A 22,851-nucleotide genomic window follows, 5' to 3' on the forward strand; every position below is an offset into this window, starting at 1 on the left:
AAAGAAAAGGGCTTACTACAATAAATTTCTACTATTGTACATCAATATCAAACAAATTCCCTTTTCCTTTTATTTACAAAAAAAACAACATAAGTGTTCCCCTCTCACGGCCTCAAAACCTCCGAACAGTCGAAAGAAACACAAAAATCCTCCGGGGAAAAAGAATATGAGCAACGAATAGTAATGTTATTCTACCCTTCCTATATTTATTCTGCTGTTCTATTTTTTGTATTACATTTTTCTTCTAACTGATTTTCATTTTTTTTTTTGCAGTGATTACTTGTTCAAACTATTGCTAATCGGAGATTCTTCTGTTGGAAAATCTTGTCTTCTTCTCAGATTCGCTGTACATTCTTTACTGTTCCCACTGCTTTATGTGTCTATATGTTTGTGTGTTTGAATAAATGTTTGTGTAATGCAAATATGCAATGTGTGTGGTTATTATTATTATTATTATTATTATTTTCGGGTACCAAATTATTTAGTATTGGAACGAAATGAGTCTGAATAGAGAATGATGCAAGGATTCATATAAAAGACACCGATATTGGAATGAAATGGGTCGCAAATAGAGTGAAAATGAAAGCGAAGGAATCATATAACGACCCTGAGTTATTTAATATTTGGAACGAAATGGGTCTCGATATAGCGGAAAAGATGCCAGAATTCATATAGTGACCCCAAATTAGGGGAATCATGGCAGCCCAGTTGGTTGACTACCTCAATGTCTACCTTGTTGATGGGAGTTCGATTCCCCACCTTGTAATCCCTCCCCGTACCCCTCCCTCCTCCTATGTACAATAATACAAAAATCTTCGGGTTTGAATATTGCCGCAGACAAAAGTCTTGTATTTAAGTGGAGATGGTTAGAGGGGCGGGCCCATTATCCACCAACTTTTGAACCGTGTTCCACTGGCACTTAGAGATTCTTGGTTATCAAAAAAAAATGTGGTGGCCTAGAATGAAATGAGTCCAGATGGAGCTGAAATGGGTGCAGATGATTCATGTATACACCCTGACTAGTTTGGAAATTGAGGCGTAGTTGATGGATTGATGATTGATATGAATGAAGGAATAGTCAATTTCGTTAGAAAGTCTTTTCTGGTTTAATGATTTTCTTTGTGGATATTGTGTTGTGGTATTGATATTTTACTTGGTTTGTTATTTTAGGATGATTCGTACGTTGATAGTTACATAAGCACAATTGGGGTTGATTTCGTAAGGCTCTCTATCTCTCTCCTAGTTTATCGCTCTTATCCTTACTCGGTGGTCTGATCTTTGAAGTAATCTTTTTCTACTTGGATTTTTACTTATAGAAAATTAGGACCGTGGAGCTGGATGGAAAGACAATCAAGCTGCAAATTGTAAGTATAGTCCATCGGTGCTATGTAAATTTATAGATAAAGCTGCTGATGATTTGGTTAATAATATTGAGCTCATGCTGAAAGCTGCTTAGCTTGTTTAAAATCTTTTGAATTCGGCTTTAACTTTTTCAAAAAATTGTTATAAGATGAAAGTGAGTTTTCAATTGTCTTATGCTTGATGCGTATAAGATTTAGGGAAGAAAGGGTAAGAAAAGATATTGTATTAGGATGAGGCCAGAAGGGAAAGGAAAAAGGTTTTCGGCTGGGAGAGAAGAGGATTGGACAGCCTTTCTTTTTTTTGCTCTTTTACTTATTTGAACTATTTGCAGTCTTTGGCATGTCCTGCTGCTGGTTGGTGCTTGTAATGTTCTTTTCTAGCATATTAGACGGAACTTTCTTTAACAATTTCAGTTGTATTGTATCATTGCCAAAAAGTTCATATCATTTTCCTCTAATTAGGTATTGATTATCAGAGTGTTAGGAGGCTGGTATTCGTTAAAAGAGTGTCATTGCTCAAACTTATCAACTCCTTGTCTGAATGTTATTTTTGTCATGACTTACATACTATAATGCCACTTTTCTGTATTTCCAGTGGGATACTGCTGGGCAGGAGCGGTTCCGGACTATAACAAGCAGTTACTATCGTGGAGCACATGGGATTATTGTGAGATACTCCCTTACCTAGATCTGATTAGAACTTGCTCAGCCCATAAAAGCTTGTAAACTACTTGAGCATTATTTTCAGCACTACTCTAGCATCTCATTTCTGGAAACAGATATTTCTAGTGGCATTCTGCTGATGATACAATTTTAGTGTGTGTCCCAATGCTTAGGTTATTGGATCTTAAAAAATGAAGCAAAATATATCCATTCATATCTTTTCTCTAAGAATACTTCTGAAGGAAGAAAATACCACAATTTACACCCATTATTATCCATGTATGGACAATTCTGAATCAAGATTTTATGAGTTACCATTCAAATTTTAGGTAACTGTTATGCTAGTAGCGGCTATAAGCTTTAACGAACTGACAGTTTTGTTGTTCTTAGAGGCAATAGCAATATATCATAGTACTAATTATAGATATCTCATTTTTGTTTTTTAAAAGCAGAGAATGTGAAAACTTAGGCATATTTGATTCCATGATGTTAACTCTACTTTTTCGCATGAAAGTAAGGACACGCCGTAGAAATCAATTTTAGATTTTTATAAGTTGCACCGTTTTATAAATATTCTACTTCAAGTTAGCGTGACATCAATATTCTCCTGCAAGTAAGATGGGAGATTCACAGCATCCCTACTTATAAATCTTTTTCACTTGCTTCTTTCCTTTTATTCAGTCTAGTAATGTCATAGTCGTTAAGGCTTCCTTTTGTTCTTGAAGTGTTCTTATTTGCAATTATATTGTTATAGATTGTTTATGATGTAACTGAAAAGGAGAGCTTCGACAATGTCAAGCAATGGCTGAGTGAAATTGATAGATATGCAAATGAAAGTGTTTGCAAGCTTCTGGTTGGAAACAAATGTGATTTGGTAGAAAATAAGGTTGTGGACACACAGACAGCAAAGGTATTGCTTGTTCCCTTTGCATCAGATTCATTTAGTTCGTTTACGTTTTTGTTCTGCTCACTGTTTCAGCTTTGGCGATACAATCAGACTATTATATTGGCTTGTTGCGCCAAGGGTAGGGATCACTTTATGTTCTCACATTTGATTCTGTTCCATTTATGCTTCAGATATGCGTCCTTTGAAATTTGTTATTCTTTGCCATGAGAGATTTGCATATCTTAGCAATTACCATTGGCTCACACATTATTAGCACCGGACATCGCACTTGCCTGGAGGCTGGGTCATCAATCAGAAAACATATACGCTCTTTTTAATGTGGGGCCTAGAACACCTTGATTTAGTCACGTGAGCCACCCATTAATTAGATCTCTATGCTCAAGTTCATCTGTACCTATTCACAAGATTGGTTTTTGTTGGCATCTACATTGCTTGGGTAGTGAATTAACCAAGGGAGGTGGATGAAGACCTGGAGAGAGATTAATTTATGCCGAATACATAGACAACCCCTTTAACTTGCCCCAATATTCCACCTGAACTAAGCTCATGACTTATTGAACACTTTAACCATACTCAATGTGTGTCTATTAAACCCTTCAAAAAAATTAGTCAAAAAACAAAAATACATGTAGTTCACACGCTGATGAAGTGGCAATGAACAAATAGAATAAAGACACGTCACAGGGAAAAAAAAGCTACAGTTATTAAGGTTTTACTTATTCCCTTCTCTTTTCTTTTTTCTTCTTTCTTTTTTATTTATTTCTACCTGTTTCCATGGAAACTAGACGTACCTTTTTTCCCCTTCTTATTTCTTCCACTTTTCACATTGAAATCAGACGCTAAAACAAACACACAGCACCTAACCTTTCTTCTTCCTCCCCTCATCATAACATCTTTTCTCAAAAACGTTGCCTTGCATCACTTGGGTCTGATCAAGGATGCTTAGTTATTGATCACTTGGATCTGATAAAAAACGTGTTTTTTTTTTCTTTTTTCTTTTTATAAGTTATAGCCTTCCAGTTGACCTTTCTGTTAAGAGATGAAGAAATGGAAACCAAAAATACAAACAATAAAGAAGATACTCAGTATGCTCAGAAATAAAACTTGATTGTTGACTAAGGAAATCTCTTGCTGCGTTGGAGAATGAGGAGGTTGTTGCTGATAAATAATAAGGGGTAACAAGACATGGCAAACAGTGCAAACAAAGAACAATACTGAAAATTCAGCTTAGGTGCTCGACAATTTGTCACATTGAAAATAGAAGAGATTAGTGCAAAACAAAGGGAAAGAGTAATAACCAAATACACGATGAACATGCCAAAAGAACAGCCACTGAAAATTGTAAATGTCTTCAACTGCTCACCTTTTTGAAAAATCTGATGAGCTCCGACCGATAAGAAAGATACTATTGCAAATCTTCGTATTAGCTCTTCTCTTCGTGTAAGCCTCATGAGCTAACACAGCTTCACTCATCTTCATACGCCTCTTCTTTTTCTGTACAATTTTTATATTTTCCTACAGGGATATTCCCTTTGGCTTCGACATCGTGGGGAATCTTCTCAGACATAGCTTCTTTCTTCTGAAAGTCTTTTCCTTCCATCTTTGGTGGGTTCAAGAACATTAATGTATCTCTTCCATCATTTTGTTACTCCAGTGAATAAAATAATCAAATCTTCATTTCACTAATCTTATGTTGTCAATGCAAAGGGAGGTGAGGAAAGGGTGTCCGACAATAGCAGTGTTGTAAAGAGCGTGAAGCGAGGAAAAGCGACAAGCCCCTTTTTGCTTAAAGCGTGAAGTGAGAAGCGAAGCGCTCGCCTTTTTTGAAGCGAAGCGGAATTTTTAAAAAATTATTAAAATAAATATTGAAACAAAAAAAAGGCTGTAAGAACTAAGAAGAACTGAAACAAAAAAGAAGGCAGTAAGTAAGAAAAAAATTGGGCAGCATTTCGCTGCAATTTAAGACTGAAACAGTGAGAGAAAAAAAAAGAAGAAGAAGAAGAGAATGAGAAAAGAAGAACTGAAGGAAAAAAAAAATTTGGCAGCATTTCGCTGCTATTTTGAGGCTGAAACAGTGAAAGAAAATGAAAAAGGAGGAGGAGGACTTGAAAAGTGCTGAAAATGGGAACCCTAGTCGCTGTTTTGCTCTGCTGCTAGATGATGTTTTGAAAAAAGATAGTTTTTTATTTAATTAACGTTGGCAGCCACAAAATATAGTGAAGCGCTCGCTACTGTTGCTTCTAGCTTCATTAATTAACGTTGGCAGCCACTAAATATAGTGAAGCGCTCGCTACTGTCGCTTCTCGCTTCAGTCGCGCTTCTTGCTTTTTTGGCAAAAGAACATGCTTCATATCACCTGCTACACTTCACAACACAGAAGCGACCATGTGCCCGCCTTGCTTCGCTTCGCGCTTCAAGCGCTGAAGCGAGCGCTTTCCACAACACTGGGCAATAGAAGATGAAGGAGAAAGAAAGAAAAAAATTAAAATAAAAAGTTCATGTCTTTCTACGCTCTTAAAAGAGGTGCACTACATGCACAGTGCCATGTCAATAACCAGTGTCTAGTTAATATAATTTCAATTAACATTGGGTGTTCGATAGGTCATAAGCTTAGTTCAGGTGGCTATATAAAACATTCGGATGAGATTAGGGGACTGTCTATATATTTGGCCATTAGTTTATTATGATTTTGGGTGGACAAAGAAGACTGATCAGGGGCCAGCACCTTAACCTAGCTCTCTTATTGAATCCATGGTAGACATTTAGAGGCCGTTTCCTGTGATGTATTAGCAAATAATCGTGGTATAAAAATCTGCATAACTTTTATCCCCTGGTGTTTGGTTTAAATTTCAAATTAAGTATATTTAATCCTTGTATAACTCATACCCCAATTTACAACAACAACAACAACAAGCCCAGTGTAATCCAACAAGTGAGGTCTGGGAAGGGTAGTGTGCATGCAGACCTTACCTTAAGAAGGTAGAAATATTGTTTCCGACAAGTAATAGTAAAAAACCAAAGGGAAAGAAACAACAAGTAATAGTAGAAATCTACGAATAAGAAAATACAAAACTACTCTATAATACTACTACTGGTACTGAAAAGAAAAGCACACGATATATACTAATCCTCTACCCTAATTTTCGACCTCCACATCCTCCTGTCAGGATCATGTCCTCAGTGAGCTGAAGCATCGCCATGTCTTGTCTAATCACCTCTCCCCAATATTTCTTTGGCTTACCTCTACCCCTCTTTGGACCCACCAAGGTCAACCTCCCACACCTCCTTACTGGTGCATCTGTGTCTCTCCGCTTCACATGCCTGAACTATCTAAGCCTCGCTTCCCGCATTTTGTCCTCTACGGGGGAACTCCTACCTTGTCCCGAATAACTTCATTCTTAATCCTGTTTGTCCATGTATGTCTGCACCTCCATCTCAACATCCTCATTTCTGCTACTTTATTCTTCTGGACATGGGAGTTCTTGGCTGGCCAATACTCCGCCCCATACAACATAGTCGATCTAACCACCACTCTGTAGAACTTACCTTTAAGTTTTGGTGGTACATTCTTATCATACAGAACACCTGATGCAAGCCTCCATTTTATCCACCCCACTCCAATACGATGTGTGACATCCTCGTCAATCTCTCTATTTCCTTGGATACTGACCCAAGTTACCGGAAACTATCTCTCTTGGGGATAACTTGTGTATCAAGCCTCACGTCGACGTCTGCTTCTGCTTCATACCCCAATTTCTGTACTATTTTATACCATCTCCAAGATGGAATACATGACAAAACTACCCTACTCCCAATAACCTTTTCAATGAGCAATTCATTCTTTTTTGTTTAAAACCCTGCTACCTCATACTAATAACAGCCTTGGTCTTTTTGCTAAGATATAAAATGAGTGATAAAAATCAGCATCTTTGACAAATAAATGATAATGAGCGTGAAATTATTTGGTCGTTTTCAATTAAATTAACAACCAATCACGAAGCTTTCCAGAGAATAATCCAAATCCATGGCGAGGATGGAAAATCTGGGCAGAAAAGAAATATTTGCCTGCCGTTTAGAAGAATATAATGTAACCAAATTGTCTGTTTCGATCAAATTTGCAGCATGCAGTAATAACATATACTAGTACTCTACTAGACAAGCTCCTTTATCCTTCATTACAGCTACAAACAAAATTATTTTTTTATAAACTAACAAACCTACTGAGAAAGTTGTTCTTCTCCTAGCTAGTTTAGTTAGAATCTCTTTTATCATCTCATTCCTAATCAATAATCAAATAGCTTACTGTTGAAGGCATTGTCTGATATGATTAATCAGTTAAATGAAATAGAATAGTCTACGAAAATCCAAGGGTATAACGATAAACAAAATTTTGTGCAGATTTTAACCAAACATAAGTTTATGTTATTCACTGTATATGCAACTTTTAATACAATGAACCAATCGTTTGATAAGAAATAATTTCTGTATTACAATCCCTGTATTACTAATTTCTGCATTACTAATCCCTGCATAATTTGTTTCTAAACCAAACGATTTAGGGGATTATGACATCATTCATATGTATGGATAACTACTTCCATTCTAAAGGCTGTGTTCCATCTAAGGGATTGATTTTTTGGTTACAATCAGAAAAAGAAAGTTGGTGATCCGAATATTCATTTGTTTTCCTTTTTCTTTTGAATTATTGTCCAATTCTTTGTTTAATAATCATACAGTTCATTCATTCTGTGGGTGTTGAAAACTACATCTCGTCCACTCTTTATATTCAGTTCATAATTGTATGATATGGAAGAACCTAATCCTTAGTTATGTTCTCATTCCGAATGATTTCCAAGTGATTTCCTTGTGATGAATTGCAGGCATTTGCAGATGAGTTAGGTATCCCTTTCCTTGAGACAAGTGCAAAAGATTCCATTAATGTGGAGCAGGCTTTCTTGACGATGGCTGGAGAGATTAAGAAAAAGTAAGTTGGCGAAATGTTCTTTTCATGTCTTTAACCAATCTGTAAAAGTACTCACATTTTTTAAGTTCCACCATGTCTTCTCAACCAAAGTCATTTAAGCTATTCTCAATTTTAGTAGATGAGGGCAATGATCGATTTCAACGTATCATTTTAAGCTTTTCAACGTAGATTGCATTGGTGGATATTAAACTGTGTTCTTTATGGTTAATTTCTTGCCACAAATGTAATCACATCTGCTACTACTAACTATTTGCGATATGCTTATTAGATTAATAATGATAATATCGAGAGAATGATGTGAACAATGACATTAACAATAAGAGAATTTGTCTATTCTCTGCTGAACTACATCTCCAATTTGTGATTCTGCAGAATGGGTAACCAACCAGCTGGAACGAAGAACTCAGGTAGCGGTGTTCAGATTAAGGGACAACCAATTGAGCAAAAGAGCAACTGTTGTGGCTAACTGCTTATTCTGTACCTTGCTGTTCGACTGCAAAATGTTGAATATGTTGTATCAAGAACATACGATTCTTAGAGTGTCCTATGGATCTCGTACATAATGCACTTGTGAGAATTGCTTGGTGAAAAACATAATGCACAGAGACGCATCACTTGCTTGGCAAAGCTGTTATAGCATGCTCTTGTTGCTATGTCCATAACCATCTGTTAGCATTGTGGCCTTACTCGGATTGCTTGGTTATTAAGTGTTTTTTCTATTCTCAACACGAACTAACATGCAGCCTAACAATTAATGAAGTTGGTGAAAATTATGAGTAACTCCCAAATCTCAACAGAGAAAAAAGGCAAGGCGATTTTTTTTTTCATTTGCTTAATTTTTGGTGAAGCTACTCAGTATTTTTCAGGTGGAAGATCAACATCATCATTATAAAATAAATATATAAATGAATATTTAAATGTTATGTATTGGAACAAGTAGCTTCAGTAGGCTGAATGGTAAGTTAATTTGGGTACGGAGAGCTTCACCAATTTGGTATACTAACAAGAGTGTAGCCGTAGGAGGCTTGATTCCCATTACGTGAGAATAGCTTAATTGCATGGGAAAGATGACTCGTAAAGCTTGAAGTATGAGCACTTCTATTTGACCTCAATCAAGAAGAAGTTCAAAAATTAATTACAATAATCTATATCATCATCATCATCATATCATACTATATTATAAGTGGGAAGGCCAAAGTTGCTATATTATAAGTGGGAAGGCCAAAGTTGAAAGTTGAAAGACGAAAATAACCCTATAAGACTGAATTACTATAATACCCTTAAAAATAAATAAATTATTCCTTAACTCTTATGTACAAAAACGTAAGAAAAATAGTCCACAATAAATGTTCCTAACAATCACTATAATATTGTAGTCGAGTCCCTTTCACTTCTATGGATTTTCATACTCTTGAACAGTTACACATAAATAAGTTAAATAACCTAAGCATTAATAAATAGACTTGAATAGTTAGACACCAATATGTTCAGATAACCTAATCAATAGAGCGAATGAAGAGACAGAATAATTGTGTCACTATATCAATATATTAGTAGAGAAAATTAACGCCTTAGGATCATCAATGCACCTGCAGCTCATGAGAATGTCAAGGAGTTCAATTAGTTGCTTTATTCATCGTCAACAGATTGAGAACTAAGGATAGCTAGGGAGTAGGCAGCAGGGGAGGAATGCAGAGGCGGATCTAGGTTTTAAAGGTGACGGGTGCCAAAATTTTCTTTAATGTACACCTTATAATAACTACTAATATATAGTTTGTTCGGAACGTTTGTCCGGTTTATTTTTTTAGTTTATTTGGGTAATTTAATAAGCACTTTATTTGCAAATATAAAAATTACATCAATTTTTCAGACCCTACTTATGGAATTTCATTGGGTATATATGTTATTATTGTCGTATGAAAATTACATCTCAGACATTAAGAAGAAAAATATAATTAATATTTTAAAGAAGAAATCACACTTTTATTATTAATAATACAAGTAAAATCAATATTTTCACTAGGGAACTATATTTTTTTGTATGCTAAAAATAAATAAAATAAAATCTTTAATAAGGGAACTCCACCGATCAGAATAAGAAAAATAAAAATAAAAACATCTTCAATAGATAAATTATACCCCATAAGTAAATGCAGAATTAGATAAACTACAAGATCTCAAAACTTAAAATCATAAATCTAATGCTTGCGAAATATTCATCATAATTTATTACTAAAGAGATTTAAATTGTATTTAACAATCATAGAATAACACAAATTTTTATGTTATAACAAAAAAAAAAAAAAGAAATTATAAATTAATTTTGATCTCAATCTAACTATCAAGACCCAAGTTTTTTGATTTTGAGAGAAGAAAACTAAAAGATGAGATTAAGAGAATTGCTTATATTATAAAAAATTTAAATTTTGGAGGCTCTTTTTTTAGTGTTCTTGCTAAATAGCACAGATAAAGTAATATAATAGAGGAAGAATATAAAAATAATAAACGACAAATAGGAAATTGGGAGGTAGCCAAAAAGGAAAATGACTGGGAGAAAAAATGAAATAAAAAACACAACGAAAAGGGAAAGTTAGATAAGGTTCAAGATAAATTCGAACTTGAATTTTACACACGAGAAAAGCTTTCAAAAAGGTTTACCAGTCATGGCACCTTTGTCTAGTTTGCGGATGTGGGTGGCAGGATCATATATTTAACCTAGTTTAAATTTTTTTATACATAAATATATGATAATTTTACCAACCGAGCGGGTGCCACACCACCCTCATTCATAAGGGTGGATCCGTCCCGGGAGGAATGAAGTCATCAAGTAAAACAATTAATCATCAGAAACCTTGTTTACTACCCTATTTTCAGTATCTTATCCTTACTACCCTCTTCCATCACAAGGATCACAGGGGTGTGCCAATATGCTGAATAGCCGGTGAGCTCCCTGTTTATGAGCATTATTGTGTCTCTCTGCTTGATATCTAAGGAGTTCTCTATCGAGAAATTTGTGTGTTTGTATACGGCAAAATCGGAGGGTCCAATTTCTCGTCATTAAAGCGCTTCGGAAGGTCACCTCGAAGGCTCGAGGCCATGGTCGAGCATCCTCCCTCAAGGATCGTCTATACTCAACCTCATGGTAGCACTGATCACGGTGATGGTAGAAATGGGAAGTTCCAGAGGCACACACCTAGGGCTGACAGAGTCTGCTGGCCTACTCTGAATCCGAACCAGGGTGTCATCTAGCTGTCCCATCTCCCTATCTTTGTAATTAATGCCTCTTGTACTTCGTTGGGATTACCCTCCTATATAAAGGGGATCCTTGTTATTTTTGTAGCTCTCTGTTGATTCAGTTACTCCACACGAATATACAAAGAACATTCTCTCTGCTTTCTAACATACTTTCTTGTTATTATTGCTTTCATTTATTATCTTCATACTTGTTCATCATTTATTGCTTATAATTTTCCAGAAAGAGCCTTTATTAATTTCGACATAACTGTTAGTCATACCCCGATCGCCCCCGATAGCTCATTATCGAGCCACTGAATCGACCCCGAGGCCCCCATATCGACAAGCTCGAGGCCTCGATTGTCAGCCTCTCGGTTTGATTATCACCTCATTTTTAGCTCTTACTTCGTCTCTAAATTTCACACACATAGCATCATCTGCTTAACAACTAGCATAAAAATAGATCACATATTTTTAGAGTCTCATCAACAAATTAAATTGTTATTACCATTTTCACGGTAAACAGTGTTCATAATATTTATCTTTTAATTTATTTGTTACCAATGGAAGTAGTAATATAATTCAGAATTTCAGATTTTAATAATTTTTAACCAAATGTATTAGTAGGCATTAAAATTCATTGGAAGTGTTCATTAGCATTGTACATGCAAAATATTATTTTTGTGGGACAAGCACATGCATCCAAAACCTATTGCTCGTAGATATTCTATGAACATATAGATTACAGGCACAACAACTGGCTATTGCTCAGCTGCAAAGTCACCAGAAAACTCCTAGCACAGTAGCACCGGGGACAGCTCCCCCGGGCGAACAGGTACCGGAAAGGTCAAGCAATAATGGATCGATAGCCGATCCCGCCATCGTAAAGATGCTCGAGGACCTCAGTAGAAGGATCGAATCGGGCGAGAAAATGATAGAAGCCAACGATAAGAAGGTCGAGACTTACAACTCCAGGGTTGACCAAATTCCAGGAGCGCCCCCGATCTTGAAGGGTGTGGACTCGAAGAAGTTTGTGCAGAAATCGTTCCCACAGGAAGCAGCCCCGAAACCCATTCCGAAGAAGTTCAGAATGCCGGAGCTTCCAAAATACGACGGTACCTCGGACCCCAACGAACACGTTACCGCTTACACCTGCGCAGTAAAGGGCAACGACATGAAGGACGATGAGATCGAGTCCGTCCTGCTGAAAAAATTTGGAGAAACACTTTCTAAAGGGGAAATGATGTGGTATCATAACTTTGCCCCAAACTCTATAGACTCATTTGCCATGTTGGCAGATTCCTTAATAAAGGCGCATGCTAGGGCCATCAAGGTGGCCACCAGGAAATCCAACGTCTTCAAAATAAAGCAAAGGGAGAACGAAATGCTACGAGAATTTGTATTTCGCTTTCAAATGGAAAGAATGGAACTAACTAGTCTCCGACGACTGGGCGATACAGGCCTTCACTCAAGGTCTGAACGAGCGAAGCTCGGTAGCTTCGAAGCAGCTGAAAGAGAATCTGGTCGAGTACCCCGCCGTGACTTGGTCGGATGTTCCTAAACGATACCAGTCGAAAATCAGGGTCGAGGACGATCAACTGGGAGCCCCCTTGGGCTCGGTATACCCAAGCAGGCTCCTGGCGAAGGAGCGAAAGCCAAACAAAGAAAGATATCATCCATACATCAAAGACCGAAGGAACACCCCGAGGCGTAACCCACCTCGAAAGGATCGAAGGATAGACCGAGGACAAAATCCTCGGGGACTCATCAACAGAGCCGGATTCGACAGGAACGCAGGACCAGCAGAGGTGCCTCGCCTGTCAGAATACAACTTCAATGTCGATATATCGTATATTGTCTTCGCCATCAGTAGAATAAAAGACGCCAAGTGGCCCAGGCCTGTGCAATCGGATCCTTCACAAAGGAATCATAACTTAATGTGTGAATTTCACAACAAACATGGCCACAGGACCGAGGATTGCCACCAGCTCCGAGAGGAAGTGGCCAGACTACTCAACAAGGGCCATCTCCGAGAATTCCTAAGTGACCGGGCCAAAAACCAGTTTCGAGAAAGAGAGGCGGCCAAGAAGAACAAAATGAACGAGCCGCAACATGTCATCCACATGATCTTGGGAGGCGTTGATGCCCCACAAGAACCCGTAAGGAGATGGACAAAAATATACATCACTAGAGAAAAGCGAACCCGGGGGTACATACCCGAGGATGCCCTCACGTTCAGCGAAAAGGACACCGAGACCTTGTCTCAACCTCACAACGACGCATTGGTAATCTCTTTCCTCGTAAATACATTTCAAGTAAAACGTGTTCTCGTGGATCTAGGTAGCTCGGCCAACATTATCAGGTCGAGGGTAATAGAGCTGCTCGGACTGCTTGACCAAATCGTGCCCGCCACTCGAGTCCTCAACGGATTCAACATGGAAAGTGAAACGACGAAAGGAGAAATCACCCTCCCGGTCAACGTGGCCGGCACGACCCAGAATGTCAAATTCCATGTTCGGGAGATCATGGATACACTGCATGAGAGCAGTACCATCCACCCTCCACCAAATGATGAAATTCCCAACAAAGAATGGGATTAAAACTGTCTACACGGAACAACATGCAGCTAGGGAAATGTTCGCTGTGCACGATATAGCACCAACACCGATACCTCTACCCGCGAAAGAAACAAAGAATGATCAAACTACATCTTCAGTCAAGCCCGATTAAACAAAACAGAGGACCGTACCGCATCCTCATCGCAAGCGACTGAGATATATCGGACCTCGTAACATCGCCGGCACATCCCACGCTAAGGTATCGCCATCTCCCTTTTTCATTTTATATTTCGCACTAACTTTTATGTAGGCGTCTGATCAAAGCGGTCGAGACACCGATCCAGCTCGAAGACCTTAAGGTTTTAAAACATCCGTTTCACTCTTTTCCTTCGGCCGAGTTTTTATCCCGAAAAGGGTTTTTACCGGCAAGGTTTTTAACGAGGCAACATCCACATGCTACCTAAGGAAGACTCAACAAGTATTCAAGGCTTCTTTTGCAATCAACCTCGAACACTGCGGGGCATCCCCCCGGAAGGCCATTCATAGGAAAAACCAAGAAACGCCAAACGGGGTCCAATAGGAAAATGATGTACCGGGCCAAACGGTCGCACGAACCGTGTTCGTGTAGCCAGGCCCCCAACGGCGAAAACATGTATACTTGTACCAAGTAATCGAAGAATACCTTTTGTCGAAGCATTTCACACTCCAAAAGAAACTCAGCATTTTCGCAAAAAAAAAACGACTCCTCCATCAAAACGTCCCGAACACTCGGGGACTGGCGTCGACAAATCAATCTCCGAAAGACCTCCGGGTCGGGACTCCAAGCTCATAAGCCCTCAACGAAGCAACATGAAAATCACGAAATGACTCCAAGGTTGAAAGTGTCCCGAACACTCGGGGACTGGCGTCAAAATCTCAAAAATCGTATGACCTCAGGGTCGGAATCGCCAAAGTCGTAAGCCCTCAATGAGGCAACACCAAGCTTACAAGTAAATGGCTCCCGAGCCAGGATGCCCTCGTTAACTTAGGGACTGTCGCCAAGCACCATTCATTACAAAAACCCGAGGCCATAAGACCCCGAGCGGGAAGACTCGGTCTCGTAAGACCTACTTAAGGCAGCAACAACATCTGTAAGACCTCGAGCAAGGCATGAATCACACTTGTACCAAGTGGCAACATCTGCAAGACCTCAAGCAAGGCATGAACCATACTTGTACCAAGTATCTAAAAACTGTAAGACCTCAACGGCATGAAAATTTTGTAAGACCTTGCTAAAGGCATAAACCCGATCTCAAAGTTTAGGCTATATATCGAACTTGTAAGACCCCTAAAAAGGCATACCCTCGATATAGACGCCCAAAACACTTCACTTGGGATCAAAAACAGCTCCGGCCAAGCACAAATGACTACGGTCATAAGGCTGTACCAGCCAAACTAACGCGACTCGGGGACGCCCGACCGTCGCTACAAAATCACATGCCTTCAATTACTTCGAATCTACTTCGAAAAGAACTGGTTAAACAGGCTACCCTCGACACAGGCAAAAGAGCTTCGACCATGTCAGCTCCAAATCACAGGCTTCGAGATACTCAGCCTCCGAGCTAAATATCCCGAGGTGCTCGATCATCACCACAAAATGGCTCATAATCGAGGTTCTTCTCGAACCGTCGAAGATTCAGGAAAAAATTATCGCAAAAAGTCCATAACGAGGGAAAAATAAAGCCCACCATGAAAGGTCGCTTCGACCCAAGGCGTAAAAGCCATTGTCGCCAGCCCACACAAATCTGAAAACTTGAGGGTCGAATGAGCTTGAATCGCAACCCGATTCGGAGACTAAACCCAAAATAGTTACCTGAAAATGCCCCAGGGCAAAAAGCATAAGAGCTCAAACGCCAGCTTACACATAAAAGGTCACTTCGACCCGAGGCATAAGAGCCATTATCACCAGCCTAATGAGCCCCAAGGCCATATCGCGAATCTAAGGATTCCTACCAAATCAAAGACCGGTTCACCTGGCCAAATTCAAGACAGAAAGAGGTACGGAAGAAATAAAGCCGCAAGGGTTTCCTTATACACATATACGAAAAATGCAATCTCCATCTACAAACATGCTTTGAAAATACTACATACAGATGGCAAAAATCTACGCTCCCCCCGGGAGCTACGGCCTGCCGGCGTCATCTTCACTTTCTCCAACGTCAGACAGAAGTAACCGAGCATCACGCTCGTCTGCCCTCGCTCGCGCTAATTCTTCCGAGAGAACAAATCCCCTAGCACAGATCTCCTCGAGAGTCTTCCTTCGAGACTTGCAACGAGCATATTCTTTAATCCTCTCTTCACGATCGAGGATCCTTCTCAACTCAGCGTGAGCATCAGTAGCATCCTTTAAGTGGATCGCCATCTCCTGGTCAGCCTTTGTTCGGCTTATTACAGCTTCAGCTCGGGCATCAACGATCTCGGACCTTACCTTCGAAAGCTCGGATTCGAGCTTCGCAATCGCGTCCGCTTGAGCCGAAGCATTGTCACAGGCTTAGAGGAGTTAGGCCTCGAGGTCTGGAACTTTAACCAGGGCATCCCTCTCCTCTAAAGCCTGAACCTCCGCTAGAGCTCTTAGCTCATCATGTTCACTCTTGGCTCGGCCGGCTTCATCCCAAAGACGCTCCAGGGCCTCCGTCTTTTTGCTGCAACTAAAATAAACGAAGTATTAGCCTTAGAAGCCAGGAGGCGGGGCGCATACTCACCCGGGGCGAAAAGTTACCTGCTCCTCCAAGAAGCTCTCGTAATTCAAGCTTCGGCTCGCCTCATACCGCTAGTGTTCCAGCTCGGCTTCCTTTTCATCGCAAAGGAGCCTAAGGGATGTCTCCTCATCCAGAGCCTTTCGCAGCCGGGCTTCACAACGAAGCAGCCCGGACTTAAGTCTGTCAAAGGCCTGCAAAAGGAAACCCAATAAGAAAGGCAAGGCGCGAAATTCAAAGGGCCTATGTCGAAACTCACCACGAAGTAAAGCCGCTGGGCTTCCTCGAAGGCCGAACGTGCATCCATTAACCTAGCTCCCTCAGCTCTAAAAAAATTGACTCCGGTCGAGACACGGTAGCTCGGAGTAGATGACCTCGAGTTTCTAGTATCCCCCGAAGCACTATCAGCAGAATGAGAAGGCAGTGGCAATGGAGAAACCACCTTTTCAGAACCGGGGACCACGGGCACGGCAGGCTCGGGTGATGCTTCCGTTCCGGAACCCGGGTCCAGCCTCGCCATGCTTTGAGCGCCATCACCCTGTAAAGGCATCTCCTGCTTATTGTTGTCGTTCTTTAGCCCGGAAGCTAGCGACCCTTCCCCCTCCTCAAAGGAGCACGACCTCGCCTCGGAAGGCTCTCCAATTCCTACAATAACAAGATTAACATGTAGAAAGGGAAATTGCCTCTCCAAACGAAGGAAGGGAAAGTAAAAAATAGCACAACACTCACCATGATGTTTTTATTCCCATCTGCCCCGGGACACAGCTCGCCACCTACGCTCGTCACGAGTTGAGTGGGTCGCCAACTTCTGAACCCAATCCGGCAGATAGGGAACGTCACCTGGCGCCCATGCAATCACTGCAGAAGAATAAAAGATGGCACGGTCACGATATCAGCCGTCACCACAAGCAAAACTGAGAAGATACGCGATGTGCCACTTACGTGTATAATTCCATTCTTCAGGGAATGACATAAGTTCCACAGGGATAATGTCAGCCGTTCGGACTCGGACGAATTGACTCATCCACTCCCGATCTCCTTCTTCCTCATCGTCGACAACAAAGGGCGTGGTCGATCGGCATCGCAAGGTTAGCAGACCTCGATGGTGAAAGGGCTGATACAGCCTAATAAGATGACTGAGCGTGAATTCAAGAACCCATCGGCACGATTCGTGATGCCCTCATCCGGCGAAAGTATCTGTAACACTACTTCCTCCCCCCAGCCGCAATCTTTTCTCACTAACCCAAGATGCTCTTCTTCTATCAAAGAAATAATCTTCAAGGTATGCTCTCGTTGGTCCCGAATACCGGAGGCGGAGCTCTCCCCTCTCTACCCGACAGACCCCGATGTAACAATCATGGCAACGAAAAACTCGGAGAACTAAAGCAAGGAGTCGGTGAGAGTACGCTGATGCTGAAATGATGAAAGGCTTAACGCGGGAAAAGAAGGGTGACTACTTAGAAGGATGGGATCTCCAAAAGAGCGAAAACAACCATATATATATATATATATATATATATATATNGGCTCCAAGAGGCCAACGTAATCATCGCCAGTCCTGAGGTGATACCCGACCTCGAGGACCTCCATCAAAGGGAAGTCAGGCTCCAGGAAGCCAGCAACATCCTCACCAGTCCCGAGGTGGTACCCGACCTCGAGGACCTCCTTCGAAAAGAAGTTAGGCTCTAAGGAGCCAACGACATTATCGCCAATCTCGAGGTGGTACCCGACCTCGAGGATCTTCGTCAAAAGGAAGTTAGGCTCCAGGAAGCCGACAACATTATCGCCAATCCCAAGGTGGTACCCGACCTCGAGGATCTCCACCAAGAAGAAGTTAGGCTCCAATAAACTGACGGCATCATTACAAGTCCCGAGGTGGTACCCGACCTTGAGGACCTCCGCCAAAAGGAAGTTAAGCTCGAAAGAAACAAGCATTTGAACTCCACCCATATGGGCTAGATCACGGGATACCATTTAAATTCGGGTAAAAACCTCGTTTGTGATCTACCTACAACGCTTTAGGGCTATTTTGCGCTAAGTGCAAAGTAGGTTTCCGGGTGGCTCAGGTTCGAACGAACCCTGCTCGGGGACTTCCCTCGAGAGCTTAAAGGCAGACCCAATTTTAGGGCTCCCGAGCGAATTTCCCTCGAAGAGTATTGCAAGGCCTATAGACTGTTCTCGAGAGTCTGAAGGTTCGAAGTGTCATCCTCATTCAGCCCGAAGTAAGGGTTCCGACGACCTGAGTCTATCGGTCGGGTTTGGTCCGAGGAAAGGCAAACGGTTCCGCGGGGAGCCGTACTAAACAACCTAAGGTCAGAGAAATACACTCCCACTTGGGCTCGACATCGACAATGACCGCTAGGACCATGCATTCAAGGTTTCCGTAAGCACAAATAAAAGGGAAAAACAGCAAGCACCCAAGACAGAATTGAAGAAACATTTTTGTATTCATGAACATTCGATTATAACAGCCCGCGAGGGGTCCTAACATATGATTACAAAAGCCCACGAGGGGTCCTTACACAGAAACAAAGAAGTGAAAAGGCATACGTATAGCAGAAGCCTAGAGCCTAGCCTATTCTCCAGGGAGCATCCTCGGCGGTAGTATACTCAAGCACCGCTTCCTCAACGGTCTCATCCCGGTCCCCCAAAGTAGCACTTCAAAGGAGAAGATAAAGAAGAGGAAAGTGGGAGGAGCAGAAAGGGATGAAAAAATGCCATAGCCCGATAAAAGGCTCGGCGGGCGTGGGCCTTGCTTGCACGGCTACTTTGAGTCCACTTCTTGGGACATAATGCCGTGCAAGCTACCGGCCAGAGGTACTACTTCGCCCCGGGAAAAGCAAATCCGTGAATTATCGCATCGACTTGAGATAATTGTTAATTAGTTGATTATGAATCCGAGACTTTCAATAAAAAGGAACCTTTACCTGTTTTGTGACTCATTTGAATGTACTGTCGTTCTTAATAAATCCGTGAATTATCGCATTAATAATATTATTATTGGACCATTAGTAAGTGTCGAAGTTGCCATCTCGTCTCTACTTCTTCGAGATAAGGCGGGATACTTACTGAGTACACGTTGTTTTCGTACTCATGCTACACTTGCTGTGCATTTTGTTGCACAGGTACAGGTATTCTAGTGGCATACTGGGCGTAGCAGCATAGGTGACACGGAGGCTAGGTGGGCTGCATTTCTCGTTCGACCCGCAGCTAGTATAGCCTCTCTCAGCATTGTATTTAGTTTCTGTCCAATTTGTGTTTCAAACAGTCATTGTACTATGTTCGATTTCTTAGATATTGCTCATGCACTTGTGACACCGGGTTCTGGGATGATTATGAAGTATTTGCATTAACTGCTTAACATTAAATTTGATTTGAAACGATTATCTTTTACTGGTGAATTTGAAGGAAAATCATAGTTTTCAAGAGTATTAAAAATGATCCAGCGCCATCACGACTCTTAGTGGATTTTGGGTCGTGACAACATGGTATCAGAGTTTGCTGGCCTACTCTGAATCCGAACCAGGGTGTCATCTAGCTGTCCCATCTCCCTATCTTTGTAATTAATGCCTCTTGCACTTTGTTGGGATTTTCCTCCTATATAAAGGGGATCCTTGTCATTTTTGTAGCTCTCTGTTGCTTCAGTTACTCCATACGAATATACAAAGAACATTTTCTCTGCTTTCTAACATACTTTCTTGTTATTATTGCTTTCATTTATTATCTTCATACTTGTTCATAATTTATTGCTTCTCATTGCCCATAAAGAGCCTTTATTAATTTCGACATAACTGTTAGTCATACCCCGATCGCCCCCGATAGCTCATTATCGAGCCACTGAATCGACCCCGAGGCCCCCATATCGACAAGCTCGAGACCTCGATTGTCAGCCTCTCGGTTTGATTATCACCTCATTTTTAGCTCTTACTTCGTCTCTAAATTTCATACACATAGCATCATCTGCTTAACAACTAGCATAAAAATATATCACATATTTTTAGAGTCCCATCAACAAATTAAATTATTATTACCATTTTCACGGTAAACAGTGTTCATAATATTTATCTTTTAATTTATTTGTTACCAATGGAAGTAGTAATATAATTCAAAATTTCAGATTTTAATAATTTTTAACCAAATGTATTAGTAGGCATTAAAATTCATTGGAAGTGTTCATTAGACTTGTACATGCAAAATATTATTTTTGTGGGACAAGCACATGCATCCAAAACCCATTGCTCGTAGATATTCTATGAACATATAGATTGAAGAATTAATTAATAATTAGTGCTGGCTCAATATATGTATGCAAGTTGGATTCTCTATATATCTTTACATTGAACTATACTAAAACCGGCAATGAAAAGAAAGCAATAGCACATGTTGATTGTAGGACCAAAGTTCAATATTACTAAAAATATCATATGACTTGGAACTTTGCTGCTGGTATGGTAAGTTTATTTGAAAAATGAATGTCAATCTACATATATAGGTAGTCTTAGTTTCTTTTACATTGTTTTAGGAAAAACTTAAAAATAATTGTCATTTACGTACATTTTAGTAATCTTGAAGGAAGTAGAGCTAGATTTAGGATTTGTAATGTAACGACCCGACCGGTCGTTTTGAGCTCTAGCGCATCGTTCAGCAGCTTGAGGCCATGAGCAGCTTCATTTCAGGTATTATGACTTGTACGCGTGGTCGGAATTGAATTCCGGGAAGTTTGGAGCTGATTCGGAAAGAGAATTCTCATTTCGGAAGCTTTAAGTTGAAAGAATCAACTAGGATTGGATTTTTGAGCAAACGACCTCGGAATTGGGATTTGAAGGCTCCAACGGGTTTGTATGATGATTTCGGACTTGGGCGTATGCCCGGATCCGGTTTTGGATGACCCGGGAGCGTTTTGGCGCCAATTGTGGAAGTTAGCATTTTGGAAGAAATTTCATAAGTTTGGGTTGAAGTGCATTTCAGTGTTATCGACGTCCGTTTGGGATTCCGAGTCTCGGAGTAGCTCCGTATGGTGATTCTGGTATTGGGAGCGCGATCGGAAGTGAATTCGGAGGTCCGTGGGTCATTTTGGAGTCATTTGGCTAAAGGTAGAAATTTGAAGGTTTTTGAGAAGTTTGACCGGAAGTGGACCTTTTGATATCAGGGTCGGAATCCGATTCTGAAAGTTGGAGTAGGTCCATAATGTCGAATATGACTTGTGTGCAAAATTTGAAGTCAATCGGACGTGATTTGATAGGTTTAAACATCGAAAGTAGAAGTTTGAAATTCTAAAGTTCATAAAGCTTGGATTGGGGGTTGATTCGTGGATTTTGCGTTGTTTGATATGATTTGAGGCCTCGAGCAAGTACGTAATGTGTTTTGGGACCGGTTGGTATGATTGGTTGGGGTCCCGGGGACCTCGGGTGGATTCCGAGTGGTTAACGGATCGAAAATGGCCTTTTGGAAAAGGCTAAAGTTGCTGGTGTAACCGCACCTGCGAGACCAGGGCCGCAGGTGCGGAGCCGCAGAAGCGGCCAGAAGAGCCGCAGATGCGGTTTTGGACCAGAAGTGAAGAGACTGCAGATGCGGTCAGGTAGCCGCAGAAGCGGGACCGCTACGGTGGTTGAGGCGCAGAAGCGAAAAATTGGGGGCCTGGTGAGAAACCGCAGGAGCGGTAGAAAGGCCGCACCTGCGGAACCGTAGAAGCGGTCAAGGGACCGCAGGTGTGGAAGTGCTGGAGGCAGTGAGGTTCTTTTAAATCGGAGTTGGGTTCATTTCAAACCCACTTTCTTCCATTGTAGCCGATTTTTGGAGCAACTTTGAGGTGCCATTTTCACCACCAAGCATGAGGTAAGTGACTTATGCTAGTTTTGAGTTAAATACATGATTATATACGGATTTGGACATGGAAATTGGTAGAAACTTGGGGTTTGGGGGAAAACCTAGAAAATTGATATTCTTGGAATTTGACCACGATTTTGGGTATGAAATTGAGAGTAAATTATATATTTGAGTTCGTGGGGTTATGGGTAAGCTTAATCTTCGAAATTTTTCGGAATCCGGGCACGTGGGCCCGAGGGTATTTTTGTCAACTTTTCGATCGGTATTAGGAATTGTTATGGTTGGATTGTAAGGAGTAATTGAACATATATTAATGGATTTGCATAATTATTGGCTAGTTTTGGAGCGTTGTGCATCAATTTGAGCCTTCGGAAGGGCGTGGAATGCCGGTTATGGAACTTCGGAGCGAGGTGAGTCTCCTGTCTAACCTTGTAAGAGGAAATTATCCCCATAGGTAAAATAATTGATTATGTGCTCTTATTTGTGGGGGCTACGTACGCACGAGGTGACGAGAGTCCGTGCGTAGCTTCTAATATGTGTAAGTCCGGGTAGTCTAGGGCCCAAAAGCATGCTATACTTGGAA

General features: G+C 40.8%; 1 protein-coding gene across 1 annotated transcript; it reads left to right on the forward strand.

Annotated features, from left to right (window-relative positions):
- Positions 1-8,638, forward strand: LOC109239105 (ras-related protein RABD1-like). Its single transcript, XM_019405629.1, has 8 exons — positions 1-180; positions 274-346; positions 1,171-1,218; positions 1,317-1,364; positions 1,957-2,028; positions 2,779-2,934; positions 7,812-7,915; positions 8,288-8,638. The coding sequence occupies exons 1-8, from the start codon at positions 167-169 to the stop codon at positions 8,379-8,381; spliced, it is 609 nt and encodes a 202-aa protein (XP_019261174.1). The 5' UTR covers positions 1-166; the 3' UTR covers positions 8,382-8,638.
- Positions 8,639-22,851: the final 14,213 nt, after the last annotated feature.

The sequence above is a fragment of the Nicotiana attenuata genome, unplaced genomic scaffold (assembly GCF_001879085.1).
Source record: "Nicotiana attenuata strain UT unplaced genomic scaffold, NIATTr2, whole genome shotgun sequence".
Lineage (NCBI taxonomy): Eukaryota > Viridiplantae > Streptophyta > Magnoliopsida > Solanales > Solanaceae > Nicotiana > Nicotiana attenuata.

Excerpts from the sequence above, each read along its gene's own strand:
- LOC109239105 (XM_019405629.1), top strand. Across the intron at positions 2,029-2,778 it reads GTGGAGCACATGGGATTATT|ATTGTTTATGATGTAACTGA; the intron begins GTGAGATACTCC and ends ATATTGTTATAG. Across the intron at positions 7,916-8,287 it reads GCTGGAGAGATTAAGAAAAA|AATGGGTAACCAACCAGCTG; the intron begins GTAAGTTGGCGA and ends GTGATTCTGCAG.